General features: G+C 45.8%; 1 protein-coding gene across 1 annotated transcript in view; it reads left to right on the top strand.

The window, feature by feature from the left end:
* Window positions 1-16,409, top strand: part of COL27A1 (collagen type XXVII alpha 1 chain) — a 161,223-nt gene that overhangs the window by 31,782 nt on the left and 113,032 nt on the right. The window contains exons 5-8 of the mRNA XM_054221069.1: window positions 2,620-2,673; window positions 7,762-7,815; window positions 9,824-9,877; window positions 15,700-15,744. Coding sequence (XP_054077044.1) covers window positions 2,620-2,673; window positions 7,762-7,815; window positions 9,824-9,877; window positions 15,700-15,744 — 207 coding nt within the window. The remainder of the gene's footprint in view (window positions 1-2,619; window positions 2,674-7,761; window positions 7,816-9,823; window positions 9,878-15,699; window positions 15,745-16,409) is intronic.

Below are 16,409 nucleotides of genomic sequence, written 5' to 3'. Positions count from 1 at the left end.
TCCTCCTCTGCCAAGAATGTGGGTGTAAGCACAGATACAGGACTAACCATGTTGGAACACATCAAGATCAGTTATTTTTTACCATTTTTAGGACTACGGCCAGACTACGCCCTTTTTTCTCCACAGATAGGAGAGCAGTTTAAAATGTCTAGCACAAGCCCCAGACTTGGTTACAGCAGTTTCTTGCGTGCCAGACTGGGCTTCCCGCTGTCACTTCATCAGCAGGATGTGGCCACTTCTCGCTAGGATAAGACCACATTGATCTTTGGGAACAGGACGAGTTTCTGACCTTCCTTTGCCTGGATTACACGCTCAGAGTCTCATTGAATTCAGTGATAAAGGCTCCATTTTATGGGAAGAGCCTGTGCTTTTCATAACCTCATGTTTTATCACTGGGTACTGAGACTAGTTCTTTCGCTCTTCTTCCCTCCGTTTGGTTAAGGCGTTTTTATGATTGTGTTGCTGTGCTTTGGTTTAGCTGTGAAGAACCTGCATCAAATTTTGCTGGAAGCGTGATTAGTCTCTTACCCGGGAGCTCTTGGTCGGCAGCTGAGCTTCCCATGTTCCAGGTTTCCTCCTGGAAACTATCGTTTTCAGCTAGGCGTCACACCAAACCAGGCTGTTCCCTCCAGTCTGACACTGGTTTAAGCCTGCCCCGGGCTATGGTGGAGCACGGATTTCAGCTAACTGCACTGAAGTGGGCTTTGAGCCAAGCTGCCTGGCTCCAAAGTTGAATAACAGCTGAATTCCCTCCTCAAATCTAGCAGCAGTCTGGATTTATGAACCCTGTTCGGAGCTACCTAGATTACTGCTTACGTGTAAGGGCTTTTCAGGAACTCATCTTTTATAGAGACTTTACTGTTCTGATTTCTGTCACTTAATATTAATTTTCATACATATTTGAGACTTGGAAGACTTGGGTTGAAGCACTTTTGCTACCACAGACTTGTTGAATTACCTTAGGCAGCGCATTAAGTCTCTGTTTCAGTGTCCCACCCAATGAGATGAACAGATGATGCCATAGTTTGCTGGGAAGATGAATTTATTTAAGACTACTCAGTGCTCAGTTACTCTGGTTACAGCAGCTATATGGGTTTTCAAATTACAAGTTGATACTCCAACACCTTAATTTTAATTAAAGGTGTTTCAATTTCACTGGTAATTCACAGCCGGGATAAACTATTGGAGAATTTCAGGCTGAAAATTTGGAAGGAAATTAAGAATGGGACAATAAACGTATTTGGTTTCAGGCTGAAAATTTGAAAGGAGTTTAAGACTGGGACATTAAAATTATTTGGGTAAAAAATGCCATTTGAAAAGTTCAGCCTCGGACTTTTAATTGAACAGCCTCTTACAGCAGAGCAGCATGTGTTGTGAAACAGCGCTGAGCACTCAACAACTGTCTATACCACAAGACAGAATAGCTCGATAAAAAAAAAAGCCATTATTTTCTATTACAGTGTAGTAAAAATAAAACTGAATAGACATCAGCACGCTGATGTTCTCTCCAAAGAGACCAAGGGCACTGAACTTGATGGCAGTTGCATGTTTAACTGCAGTGATTTTTCCTTGGAAATTGGACCCTGAAGATTTTGGCCCCACGTACGCTGAAGAGCTCAGTGGCAATACTGCAGCTCACTGAGAAACTGCCTGAGTGGTGGTTTATCTCCGAGCCCGTTCTCCTTCCAACTAGAGGGTACATTGAAGTGCTCCTCATGGGGGTGTAAAGCTCACATACAGTCTTGGCAGAGCAGGAGCCCTTGGAATTGAATCTTCAGGTTGTTTCATCTCCCAGGAACGTGTTCAAGAGGACTTAGAATTGTTATTACTTCGGCCTGAAAGGCTAACAGATCTTCTTTGCTGTATACAATCCCAGGATAAACTATTCTTAGCTGCTTATTCCAGATAACTCCTTAAATAGTCTTCGGAAAATATGCAGGGTGATTTAAAATATGATGTGAAAGGAGATACTGCTGTATGTGATCTGAGGTAACTGCTCTGACAGTGTCATCGGCTTGTGAGACCTATGCAAAAATACAGATTTAAATGGTTTAAGCAGGGATTTACCTCTGCTCTCCCCATTTTACTGTCCAGCCATCCGTTCTCTTTCTAACCGCTAAAGGCAAAAATCTGGTTTCTGGGGAAATGAGATCATCTCAAATAGCTGAACATTTTAAAATTTCCCTTTAGTAATTAGTTGTGTTCCCTTCCATTTTGTCCAAAAAAATCATTAACACCCTGCCATGCTTCCACAGCCCTCTGCCTGCCTCCGTCTCTGTCTGCTGGGTCTCCTTGCAGAGCCTGGGCTCCCCTGACCCCAGAGCAGTTTCCGTTCCTGGTTGTGGAATCAACCAGGTGGTGTACCCAAATCATCTTGTTGTCATGACACGTCTTGTGGTGACAGGCACACGCCACAGGAGGGTAGGAACCGGCAGCCAAATTTGAGCGCTGGGAAGGCAGGACGGAGGGTGGCGTTGAAGCTGCCCCAGCTGGGCACAGGCCGCTGGTGCTCTGCTGTTAGCGCTGGCCCCAGCACAGCCCGAGACTCTCTGCCGCTCCCGGGACTAAAGCCGATCCCTTCCAACTCCTTTTGACTTTTGTGTTTCTTGTGTTTTTTAGGGTCCTCCAGGTCCCCATGGAAACCCTGGCTCGCCTGGCCCCCCAGGCCTGAAAGTAAGTATTAATTGGCGTGAGGAGCCTTTGCCTTCCTGTTTGAGAGGACGTCCTGGTGGGGGGAGGACAGACCTTTTCATCCCCCTCCCTATAAAATGGCGAGGAGCTGAAGCCATTTCTCCCCTCCTCTCTGCTCACACATGGGCCAAAGCCTTTTCCTGTGCTTGCGAGAGACCCTGCTGTTGTGTGCCTCGGTAGTTGGCCTTCCCTAATTTCAAAGACTGCCTAATTAGGATCCTGCTTAAGCTATGCCTGTGCCAGCGAGCAAACTGCAATGTTGAGATGAGGGCAGTGGAATCCTCCCACTCCAGAGCCTCAACAGACCAGGATTTCTTCCCCTTCTCATTTCTCTTCTGTGGGTTTTGTATCCTACTCGTCCACCTTTGGGTCCAGATGGCACAGGGGGACCGGCAGCACCCGGCTTCTTCCTCTGCCTTCCTCCTCCTGAATCTCCCTTGTCCCTCCTTCCCTCTCCAGAGTTTCTGGGAACCCTGACCTCCATGAGTGCTCCCAAAACAGTCCCGTTGCTTCCTTCTAGATGTCCTCATCTCTCCCATGAGGTCTCACAGACCTCCTCCTGCAGTGCCAGGAGCCCTGTGTTTTGTCCTTTTTTTCCTGTTCCCCCCAGGGTGCTGCAGCTGGGTGGGAGCTGGAGCTGGAGTCACCCCCCCAGCAGTTGGACCTCTTCCCTTCGCGTGAGACCTTAGCACGGACACAGCTCCAGAGGGGAGCTAGTCCTTTATGCTGCAAAACCCTTCAGAAAGATGTTTTCCTTCCCAGCTCATTCCTATGTCTAGGGCTTTGTGTTACCTAAAGACGGTGAAGTTCCTGGGAAATCGTTTTGGATTGGTTCGGTGTCATTGTTTACACAGAATTATATTTATATTTTATAACACCTATCTGGGACTAAAGAATAGTTGAGTTTTGAAAGGCAATGCTTAATAGAGGTCTTCACTGCCAAGGAAGCTGTAGGGTGTCTCAGCCAAACATAGAGAAAGGTGCGAGCAAGAGTCCTTTCTTTTCATGATCTCATCAGTAGGCAGAGATGTTGTGAACACTATTGATGCTCTGGGAAAAAGATTCTGGAAACTTGGCATGCTGCCTCTACATGATTAAAAATTAGGCACTGGAGACATGCTGGTGAACAGCAGCTGTTTTAAATTCTAAAGTATAGTTATATGGCCTGAAAAGTGGGGCTGTAAAAGTTCTGCATCTTCGTGTTCTGCATTTATTCTCCATCAATGACTTCCAGATCACACTTGTTGAGTTTTACAACTCAAATCAAAGTTCTTTTATCTAACTTCCAGTGCTGCAAATTCAGCCTGATCCAATCTGTAGAGCCAAACTATGTTTCTATGCTATAGGTTTTTTTAAAAAAACCCACACTTTTAGCCTAATGCCTTGTCAGAAATCATCATTTGGCTGTAAAGCTGTGTTCAGTTGGTCTCCTACTAGAAATAAAAACGTCCTGTAAGCATTTTTCCTCCATTTTGCTGCCCAGTCTGGCAGCAGGAAGCCCTCAGTGGATGGACAGCTGTAATAGTGTGCAGCAGAGATACGGTGTCATCAGTCTGTGCGATAGATTTTAATTTTATCCAGCCACCATTTGCAGGATTAGGCTGTTCTATGTGATGTTTCGTCAAAAGAAGTATATAAGTGTGCAATGGGATGTGAGAGCTGTAACTCGGCCCAAGCCTGGGCATAATCTCACCTCTAGCAGGGAGAGCCTGCCAAGCCATGATTGCAAGATCTTTGCATATGAAGCACTTTTTGGAAGGCGTGTATCAGATCCCAGAGTTTTGACTTCCCTCCTTCCCTTCATTCCTCTGCTGTTACACCAGTCCCAGAAAGTGAACTTCACACAAAAAAAATGATATTTCATCCCCTTACATTTTAAACACCTCTACCCTTCAGTAGGCTTGACAAGCCTGCACCTGGGACCTGATACCTTCTTAGTGGACCCAGCCCATGGCTGAAATTACGGACTTGTGAAAGCCCAGCCTGGGCAACAAGGCAGAGCAGCCCCAACTAGAACTTCTCTTGCCAAGAGCCTCAAGTGGCTGCTGGACTAGGTCTTCCCTAGATAGCAGATAATACCATGGAAAAAACAAGCAATCCAAGACAGGAAACTGCAGTTTCCCGGATAGATACAGCTTGGAAACGATGACTAACACCAAGCTATTGTCACTTAGGAAGTAACCCAGGAGCATAATTTTTATCGGCTGAATTAACAGAGCACTCACCAGGTCAGGCAATCTGCTGCGCACAAGGGACGTGATGTGGCATTGCAGCTGGCAGAGATGTCTGTGCTTGTGCGCGGCTCTTGTCCAGTTGTATTGCAGTGGTGACACCAGCCTTGTGTTGTTGGACTCCTGCGTTTCTGAACCTATCCTGTGCAGAGTTCACCTTATTCTTGTCACTGGAGCTGAGCACTTGTAATTCCTGGTACTTAGCAAGCTGATCTTTTGCACCGAGCTGTTTGTAGCTGTAGAGCCGTGTTCCTGCTGATCTGTTTGGGCATGGTCCCACTGACTTCAGTGGCATCACACCCACTCGTGCCGCCTGAGAATTTCACCCATCGTGCTTTTCTCAGCATTTTTTAATGTGCAACTACTTAAAGGGGGCTTCTTGCCACTTTTTGTATTCTGTGTGTTGTCTTTGGCAAAATTCCTATTGCATACAGTTAGCAAAGACTGATTATAGTAGATAACCTCTTAAATGGCCTCAGACGTGTGCTGGGCTGGGCTTGTGGCTAGCTGTGTGACCTGTAAGCTGCTGGTGGGGGCACGAGAGGCATTTTTGCTGATGACTAGATGTAGCTCGGAGGATACCCTAATAGAGTTTGGGATTAGGCGGAGGGTTAGCTGTCAGGCAGGGTGTGTTTTCAAAAGCCATAGCAGGAGTTGAGTTTACATCTCTCATCTGGAGGGTTTTGGCATCAGGCGTTAGTGTGGTTTGCTTAGTTAGCTGCTCTGGATAAATCTGTCTTATTATAGCACTAGGAAAAATTGAATTTTCCTTTTAGTGAATGGTTTGGTTCCGAGATATCACATCAGTTTGGCTTACTGATGTTTAAAATACTGCTAGTGGGATTGCAAAGCTGAGGTGTTTAAATTGCACGACTCTAGACTTCTCCCAGGTAGGGAAAAAATAGAAGAGAACAATTTCTTCCTTTACGAGAGGAAGTACTGGGCTCAGTCGGTTGGGATGGGAAGGAGAGAAGCTTGCAGACAAGGTGTGTGGCTTAGTGGTGGACAAGGCTTTGGCTCATTCCCATGTTGTAGTTTCTGTGCGAGAAGAGTTGGGCAATTAATCCACGATTCCAGCCCTCTGCATCCAGGCATCCGTTCTCTCTGGCTCTGATGCCATCTTGCTGATTAACCTGGGGGAAGAGCGATCCTACTTGTGGCTGAGTTCTTCACCTGTGTGGTGGTCTCAGCTGTGTTGAACACAACTCTGTGATGTAAAGCACAGTCTTTGCTAATATAATCGGGAGCTTCCCAGGGAAAAACACCAAAAGGCTTGTATTCCTTTACACGGCTCAGTCACTGCATTGAGCACATGGCAAGACTTAGGGAGAGCGGTGGGTGTCTACCTGCTGCAGGAAATTAATTTTGCAGAGTAGAAATTAATACCTGGCGATCCTGAGGGCTGCTTTAATCTGTTCCAAGCAGTCACAGCACCCACTGACTGCTCTGAAGCTCAAAGAGCGGGAGAATTGCCCCGATAACAGCTGCATGCAAAGCAAGATTATCTGCATGACTTCATTTACTGTTTGGAAACCAGGCAGCCTTCATTCAGAATTTGCACAGATGCATCTGCCTTGAATCAGCAGTGCTCCCTACAGTCCGTAGCCAAGTAGTCTCACTCCCTGAACCTCGCAGCTTGTGGTGGATGGTGGAGGAGGAGGAGAAGGGGAGATTTACATTCTCTGCAAGGTGGGAAGTATGTGTCAAATGTGGTCGCAGTGAGTCTGCATGGAAAAGCTGCTCAGATGGCTATAATTAGACCTTTGCGCTGCTGATGAGAAATGCCAGTTAATAAATACTATTACTCCTTTGTAGGGTCTCACCTTCCCTCCAAACCCTTCACTTGACAAGCATTAATTAACCTTCACAACTGTCCTGTGCTCGGTGGTTGGTTTTGAATCCCGTGCTGCTGATGTGGAGCACAGAGGTTGCGACTCGTTTATGATCCCAGGGGTGTTAAATGGCCGGTGCCTGATACTGGGATACCTGTGTCCTCCTGTGTCCTTGCTGTGCCAGAAGAGATGTTATACAGACCTAGGCTTCTTTGTTTGTTAAGCCTTACCTCTCCCCTGCCAAAAGAATCTGACATACTTCAAATCCCTTCTACTTTTTCCTACTTCTAGCTCTCACCCCGTTAGGTGCACACATCACCCCTCCACCTTTTAAGAATTTGAACTGGGATTTTCAAAGTAATCTACTGGAATTAGATGTGCAAATGCTGCTGAAATTCCAGCCTGTGTTCATCAGGAGATGAGAGTCTTAAATTGTAATTTCTTTCATCACGGTTGTTAAGAAGGAAAATAAAGAATACTGCCACTTAAGATAAAGTGTGCCTCTTTCTTCTGCCAGCCTGAAAGCCTCACAATTGCTCTGGCTGTTGGTAGTGTCTAATTAGTGTAACTTTCTCTGCAGTTTCATCTGTTCTCTACAGTTAAAAAAGCAACATCATCTAGCAAGTTGTTAAGAAGGATGGTTTAGCCACAGTAATAGGCTTGGTAATTATTTTTGTGATGGTAGTTGTAGACAAGGAAGAAATCACAGCTGTCTAGTCTAATAAGTATCAAAAGTCCTGACATTGCCTTCTTCCAGTTATCCTTTCTTTAGTCAATTTAATACTGTCAAATACTATTTAAAACTCAACACTTTAGCAGCAGCAATCGCTCACCAAAACCAGCCCCAGCAAAGCAGCCATACTCGGGGACTTTAATACGTTTGGGATGTCGGGGCAAGACAGATAAAACAAAACGTTTTTCTAATTTTGGAGGCTTGGTGGAAGCAGAACCGCATCTATGGGCTGGGTCCTTGGATTATGTCAGTAATGTAAGTTTTTTCATTTCAGGGACAGAAAGGTGATCCTGGGCTGTCGCCTGGAAAAGCTCGCAATGGACAGAAGGTAAGATGTTTCCCAGAGTGGTCAGGCAGGGAGAGCACGGTGTGCTGTAAGCCCCAGGCATCCACATGGAGGGAGTCCAGACTGCAGCCACAAGCATCACAGCTATTTAAGTAGATTTAGGACTGAAAATTAAGACTTAGACTCCAGATTCAGGACTGAAGAAGGTTAGCTAAGGTATTGACCACAGTGCACTGAAGTGCCTGCTGACACAGCTTTTCGTTGTCCAAGTGTTTATCCATTTTATGCACAATCTGCAGCCCAAACTTAAGTCCCTGCCGCTGCAGGCACATGGCTACTTAAGATAAGTATTTAAAATAGCACATGTGAGATACAGCCGCACCTTGCTAGCTCTGGGCACGCAGCTGTGGACAGAGGCAATCCCAGTGTAAGCAATAAAAGCCTTGAAGGCAAAGGAAAGGATGTTCTTGCCGAGGGGCTGAGAAACAGAGCTCTGCCTGATGTCCTACCCGCAGCCCACAGCAGACCGGTGCTCTGAGAGCAGCCTTGCTGTCCCACGGCTGGAGAAACGGGGACTTCTCACAGCATTGCACTGCCAACGCGCAGACCCTCCTGTGTCATAACTGGAGGCCCTTCCAGCAAGGTCTACTCAAATCAACACAACTGGGAAGTGTAGCTGGTTTCTGGATTCAGCAACTGTTAAGGATCAGAGTTCTGCTAACTCTTTTCAATAAATTATAACTCCTGTTTTTGCTGTTTCACAGCTGAGCGATTTTTACTGAGGCAACAAGGCCTCACAGAAGTTTAGAAATGAATAGTAGAGCGATCGGAGCTCCACAACATCTACCTCAATTAGTTCTTTCAGTGGTGCCTGCACAATACTTCATAACTCGTGTCCAGGGCAAGAGGCCTGGTTCTCTTCCTTTCATCATAAGCCTTGCTATAAATGCACAGCTAATAGAAAGCATCAGCCATGAAGAATTTAGGCCCTCCATTTGAAACCAGATGCCTCCATGAAGCACAGCAAGCCCCACAAACGCAAGATGGAGGGTGACGCTAGAAAACATTGAGAAAGCTAAATCTGAAACGATGCTTTTAACAGCACGAGATGCCTTTTGAAATTTCTGGTACGCTACATCGGAATGGCATCACATGGAAATCATCCGCAGAGTCTGGAACCGTTTTCTTGCAGGCATGCTCAGTGTAAGGAAGGGAGAGATCGCTTTTCGCTCATGTTAACAAGGCTTTATTCCTGTTAGCAGTAATAGAAACAAGGAGTTTCCAGCAGGAGTTTGGAGCGACGCCTAATTTTCGAGCTAGATACTCCAAATGCATTTTCAGTAAGCAGGCACAGCACAGTGTTAGACACTCTAAAGGGTTTTTTGATCCAAATTGGAGGAGGCCAACATGGGCTTGTACAAAAGGATCAGATGTTAGAGAGGTCTCACAGCAATGCGCTTCTCCGTTTTTACGAAGATTTGGGTATGCCAGCTGGGATGCGATGCACTCCCTTTTCAAAAGTACAGGCCACTGAAAAAACCCTTCCACCAGCAGCCTGCAAAGGTTCAATCCATGTCATATATCCATGCCGTCAGCGCCATCTGAACCGGAGCCATGGGCTGAGCCAGTGCAGTAGCAGAGTGTGAGCACGATCACAGGATTTGGCAGGAGGTACCTGCCGTTCTTGTTGCATTTAAAAGCTAAAATTGTCTTGCCTTGGCTATTTAATTGCCTATCGAAAGGTGAATGAAGCATGTGACTGAATGAGATCATTGGAAAAAAAAAAAAGCATTCATTCATTCTGCTGGCAAAAAGCTGGACTCTAGCAGCAGCTGCCATTAATTAACTGGGATTATTATTTATGTGAGCCAGTTAATAGAGATGTTGTTTAAATCTATACTTCTTATCCAGTCAGTTTTTGAAGAGTTGCGATTAGAATCAGAAATATCAATAGTTGGGTGCTACTGTTGGCAAAATAATTTCAGGAACAGTTTGCTAGGCATAGGGAAAATGTTCCTGGAAACTAATTCAACTTGCTTGCTTCCTGCAGGGAGACGTGGGCTTACCTGGTTTGACTGGGTTCCCTGGACCACCTGGTAGAAAGGTAAGAGTATTCTTTTTCTAGTGAATTAGATCAGTATTTTTATTTTATAATTTTCTCCTCTGGCTCTGCCTAAAAGATTTAATTAAGTCCTAGTACCCAGCAAAAAAAGTCTTATGCCTGTTTTGTGAGTGTATAAACTGGGACATAGGCTGAAGCAACTGCCTAAAGGTTGTACAAACAACGCACGTAAGAGTATGAAATGAAATTCTGGATCCAGATTTCTGTTCCTTCTTTGTACTCCATGTCCCACTGCACTGCATCGTCCTTCTGCACCCTGACACTGGGTCTTCATCAGGAAGCTGAATTTAGATCTGGTTCAGCCCATATGTTAACTTAAATGGATCTACAACCGGCATCAATTGGATTCAGAACAGGTTTAGACGTTCCAAGGAAACCTTGACTGTCTCTCCGGGTAAAGCGCATTTCAAACAAAATATCTGAATGCCTTCTCTCTATTTTGCTTGGAGATTGACAGCACTAGGCAGGTTTTGCTTTATTTGCTTCCGTATCGATGTTTCAACAACATTAACATCACGAACAGGAAACCTATGCCTAGAAAAGGATATATAAGGATGGAGTACAAGATCCATCCCTGCCTTCACGGTGCAGCAGTGTGTGTGCTTGTATTCATGCGTGCAAGTCTGCACAGCGATACCTCAGCCATCTGTACCTTTTATATAGGAAGAACATTTCAGTTGACCTTCCAGTTCCAGGCCGTGTTGGCAGGTTGGTTTGGTTTTTTGGAAGCTGGACCTGTTGCAGAGAGCTGTTTGATAGTTTGGGCTCAGCAGACATGAATCCTTTCCCAGTGACCCGATATTGACATAGCTAGGCTGAACAGTTAAAATTAGCATCTTGTTTCAATCACTTCATCCGTCAATGGGCCCTTGAAGTTATACTGTTCCTCAGGCCAATTAGCTGCACACAGACACCTACTCAGGTAGGCTTTAAGACTCAGGGGAGAGAAAGAAGGTGTGGAGGACGCTGAAAGAAATCCTCCCTCTCTCCATGATTGTTTGTTGTGTGCTTTATATTGGAGTCAAATTGTCAAGAGTAGAAGCTGGGTTCATTTTCCTACTCCCAAGGTTGGTCATGCTGGGGGTGCTGTGTGGAGCTAGGACCAATAGAGTGATTAATTACCAGTCTTTTGCTGTCACAAACAAGTTCTAACAAATAGGGTGCAAAGAATACCATTTTCCTGGTATAACAGCTCATAAAACAAAACCTTGTGGTTACGATCAGCAAAATGCAGTGTCAGGAGTGCAAGGACTAACATAGTGGAAAAAGTGGAGAAGGAATAGGAGATTGAACAAACATTCCTGAGTACAGCACATGGCCTTCACATCTGATTTCAGCTCCCCCAGGACAGGGCGAAGGCAGGGGTATGCTTCTGTTTCTTCAAGTAAGGAGCAAGTTGGACGCTGAAATTTTTCCTTTGGTGCAGCTTAAAAAAACCACCTCCCAGTAGCGCTAGTCTGGCAGTGTTTTTGGTGTAACCTGGCTTTTATTAGCATCCTGCATTAAGAAAAAATTTACAGCTGTTGGAGAAATGTTTGGAAAAAAGTCTTTTTTTATCTGGATTCCCTGCTGGCATTCTCCCAGTGAAAATATGCTGGTGTTTGGCTGAAGGTGGGCAACACATCTTGGCTACCAGAAAACAGCAACGCCTTGGAAATGGACATCCCTCCTGCTCACTCCACGGAGGGACTGTGAAAAGAGCTCTAAGGGCTTTGATCTGAAAATGCCGTGTAGAAACTTTCAAGTAGGCAAAATATTTCACTAGGGGAAAGAAAATCCTTTTCCCACTAAATGAAACAACGGGCTCAGCAGCGTGAGCTGGAGCCACAACCAAGCAGCATATGGTTTTGGGCAGTGCAGCCCACGGCGCGGTGCCTTGTGAATGCGGACCTTTGCCCATCGTAGGATCGGAGAGTCTGATCTCAGGGCACCCCCAAAGTCGTTTTGCCTGCACCCGTCTATGGGTGTATGAAACTGCCTTTCAAGCAGCAGGTGTAATTCTCATCCTCTCCACGCAGGGCAAATGTTGCTTTTGCTGACCAGGAGTTCTCGGGAATGGTGGCAGGACCTGGCTGTCCACTCTGCCCTCCTCTCAGGGGCCCATGAGGTGTCGGTGGGCTTTGGCTTTTGTTTAGGGGCTGCAGGCTCCAGCTGCCTTGCAGATACACGCCAGCAGAGCACTACATCATTGCTCCCAGCCTCAAATGCTGTGGAGGAGAGAACGGCTGTAGCGAAGTGCAAGATTGTGGAAGACAGCAGCAGTGAGAGAGAAAAAGCTTCACTAAAGTCGCCTGGGGAGTAAAGGCAGAATCCGTCCGTGCTTCAAAACATATCCTGTCATGCAGATCTCATTCACTGGCCTCTTTACTCTTCACATTTCCTAGCAAAGTGCAGGGTGATCCTTTTTAGCTGGAAGAGCGGGGATTATAAATATCATCACAGATGAGTAAATCCTCCACTGGAGTGCAATTTCCTTTCTAAATCACAGCCCTTTGTGTTGAGCACCCTGTAATCATCAGGAAGCGTTTGTATAAAAGTGCAAATGCAGTTGTTTACATACCCTCTGCCCTGTCATTTTAGTGCTATTTGAAGAGGATTTTAGCAGGTAAATACTTTCACGTCGCAGCCAACTTTAGCATACACAAGCTTTTCTGTTTTCTCCTCACTATAATTAACCTGAGACAGAAATAACTGGAGTATACTATAAAGAAACACACATTTGAAGCTTCACAGAGCTCATTATATGTAGTAAGGAGGATATTTAATAGGATACAACAGTAGTAGAGTGTCTAGATATTTAACTTAAGTGCCATTCACCTACCATTATAGAGATAGCAATGCAATGCTTGGCGCAGACGTTAGCTCAGAGGTTAGCATGCTTTGAGCACCTCAAAGCGCTCTCATCTAACCACCTGCTCTGCGTGGACATCGCAGGCTTGAAAGGCCTGTCCTGCAGGAGCCCATTCAGAGCAGAATGATTTGGAGCAGCCAAGCTGGGCACCTCTTTCTTATCAGTGAAGGGAGCGAGACATCTCTAAGTGTTTGTATCCATGGAAGTAGGTGCTCCAGCTGTCTGGAGCCAAAGGTAGTTCCTGCTCCAGGCTGTGGCTGGAGGAGCTGGGCAGAGGCCCCAGGAGGAAACTCCATGAGCTCTGTGCTAAGTCCGAGGGCACGTCTGGAGATGCTGAACCCAGGGCTGTTTCTGTTGGCATCTCTCACTGGAAGAGGTGATGGGGAGGGTGGGAGTGGGGTGTGCAGAACAGACAGTCTCCATCTCTGCCACGCCCTGGTGGTCCATGCTCCAGGGATAGGTGATAACAATACTGGGCCTTCCTAACCCAGGTGGATCTGGACCTTCACAACGTGCCTTCACCTTCAGGTCAGACACCCACCCAGGGTGGAGCATCCTCCCTCCTTTCTGCTGATGCTGAGCCTTTGTCGAGGAGCCAGGGAGAGGATAAGCAAGAGAGGATGTCATGGGGCAGATTCCTGGAGAGGGGCAGGGAGTCCTGTCTGCTGGTCCTGCTCCAAGAGCTGCTGAGACGCTTCCAATTAGGAGCCACTGCCTGAAATGCACTAACAGCACTTAAGACCTTCTAGGTGGTTCAAATAAGGGCCAAGGTAGCGAAACAGTCTTTTAGGTCAGCCACCTCCTCTTCACGGGGTGCAGCTCAGTCAAAAGACCAGGTTGTGATATATCAAGCAAGGTCAAGCAGGAGAGAATCAGTAAAAAGGGAATCAACATTTTTCCAGGCCAAAATGTCTGAAATAATGAGCAAGGAGGAATGCAAAGGGGAGTGGGTAGTAGCCAGCATGGCTGAGAGCATTGCATACCTCCGCCAGCGAAGGCTTAGGCTGCAGGTCTAGAATAGCCCATGGGAAGAATAAAAAAGCCGTTAAGCAGAGGTGTGGACCTGGGAGCAGAAACAGGCCCGGGTTCATCTGGTGAGCGAAGCGAAAGACCAAGTCCCCGGCCAAAGCAGGGTTCAGTTTTGGCTTCCCGAGCAGGGGGATGCTCCCCCGTGGCTTTGCAGACAGGCAATGTGTGCCCAGAACCCTGGCGTGGGACGGGGTGAGTAGCAGAGATTGAGTTCAGATAGTAATTGTAACCCACCCTGGAAGCAGTTTATTTCTGTAATATTTGTGCAAAGACTGTTTCTTGTTTATCTTCTGTCTCCATTTGTTTCAAGTTAAATTTTCTGCCCTTTCTTTTTAGTCTTACGTCGTGGTTTAACCCCAGCCGTCAGCCAGGGCCGCACAGCGCTTACGCAGTTCTCCCCCTTCCCCCAGAAGGGCAGGGAGAAGAGGGAGAAAAGGAGGGGAAAGGGAAAGAGGAAAACTCACAGGTTGAGATGAAGACAGTTTAATAGAACAATAACAGAAAAGGAACAATAATAATAATAATAATGGTAAAATAATATACAAGACACAAGTCACTCTCACCACCCAGTAAATTGGTGAATTGGCACCGTCCCGAGGAGGGATCGCGAGTACCCCCCCCCCCCCGGCTAACGCCATTTACATACTGAGCATGACGTTTATGTACGGAATACTCCATTGGCCATTCCATCGTTCTTTCTATGCTCCTTCTCAATTGCAGTGGGAAGCTGAAAAAAAGTCCTTGACAAATATAACCATCACCTGGCAATAACTAAAACAACGTGCATTATTGTTCCTTGCATACCAAATCTGAAACACAGCAACCACTAGACAAAAATAATTAACTCAATCCCGGCTGAAACCAGAACATCTTGCTTGTAGGCCAGCTAAACAGTCTCTGTAACTGAATTTAATCTTCTAATCTGCTCTGACTCCACTTGATGGAAATGAGTTTGTTTTAAATAGCGGAAGCAAGATAATAAAGGAGAGGGAAAAAAAATCTGAAGTGCCTGTCACTTGCAGAATTTACTCAGTGTTTGAAGAGAGCTTTAGGTAAATCCTGGAGAAAGCAAACTCTCTTAAAATACATACTGATCAGTCTGCAGTTGAACAGGCTACCTTTGTCCTGCTCCAGTGTCTGCATCTCAAAAAAAAAGGAAAAAAAAAAAACCAACCTGAAAAACTGAAGCAGGTTTATGAAAGACCTGCGAGAATGATTTGAAGCCTGTGACACTTGCCAGCTAGCAAGCTGCATTAAGAAACTGATTCTAATTAATTCAGCAGAGAGCAGGTTAAGAGACAGCTTGCTTACCATTTTCTGTAGCTTCATAACAAAGGACTCTGGATCTTATCATACCTTGTAATAATTAGATCAGAAAAGCTGGAAGCTAGACAAATTCAAGCTAGAAACAAAATTGAAGTTCCCATGACAGAATATGGTTATTTTGGTGTTTCTTATGGTATTTCAAGTTCTAAAGAAAAAGTGAGCGCTCTGAAATCCCAGTGACTCATGTTGTGTCATCCCCCAACTTGCCCAAAGCCAACATTTCACTCTACAAGCCTGTGGTTTCCTTAGGATTAAGGTTTGTTAAAGGTGTAGATTACAAATAGACAGACCCGAGTGTAGGTACAACTCTCAGTCTGCTCGTGGAGCGGGTCCATCTTCTCCAGTAGCCCCCAGGCCAGACCCCAGCGGGCGCTGGCTGCTCCTGCCCCAGCACGTTGCAGCAGAGTCTGGGAATATCGGCAGCGTTTGGGTGATCCAAGCACAAAGCAGCATGTTAAATGTTCACGTGCAGTGCTATCCCATACCTAAAGACCTGCTTCTCCCTAGAACTTTACTCCTACCTGCAAAGAGAAATTCAAACTGAAACTAGATTATTTTTTTTTTCTTCTTACTCATCTTTTCCATCCTATTTCTACAGGGATATAAAGGTTACCCTGGACCACCAGGTCACCCTGGAGACCAGGTGAGTCTTCCCAGTTTCCAAAACCTTTAAAGAGGGATGGATGTGCTGACTCTGATGCTAGTTTGGATCCTGTACAGCCTGCTCGGTGTGGACAGCCAGCTCCTTCCCGGGGCGGGTTGGTACATAGAGGGATGCAGAGTGAACTCCCGCACTGCCGGCAGCTGTGCACATACACTGCCCGAGCATCAGCAGGTTGGTGGGAGGAGACAGCCTTGGAGTTTCTAAATTTAATTTCTCATTTTTTATTGCTCAACCATGTTAAGTTTATGTGGTGGAAGAAATACCAGCTTATCCTACTCCGCCTTTATTTTTCCTTTTACATTAATTTCACCTGGAGTTTACTAACCACATCATATTAAGTACTAACACGTAACTCCCCTCCCAAAGCCCATTCCCCCTCTCCCCCTTTTTCCCTGCTCTATTTGGTTAAGTATGATGTTTGCAGTTAAGGAAAAAAAAAAAAGGCAATGAATAGCAGGCCCTGTTAGCAATGATGTTAAAGGATATTATACATGAATCCATTTAGTTTCGAAGAATTTTGGCAGTGCTTCCCCACCAGTAAAATGGTTCCATATGCCAGATATAGATGCAGCCTTACACCTTCTCTTAGCCTCCTTGTTTCAAACTATCTGCTGCTTTCACTGCAGACGGAGGGAAAAGGAGAA

Source organism: Rissa tridactyla, chromosome 14 (assembly GCF_028500815.1).
Source record: "Rissa tridactyla isolate bRisTri1 chromosome 14, bRisTri1.patW.cur.20221130, whole genome shotgun sequence".
Lineage (NCBI taxonomy): Eukaryota > Metazoa > Chordata > Aves > Charadriiformes > Laridae > Rissa > Rissa tridactyla.
Note: the sequence above shows the minus strand (reverse complement) of the source record. Positions and strands in the feature narration are given on the sequence as shown.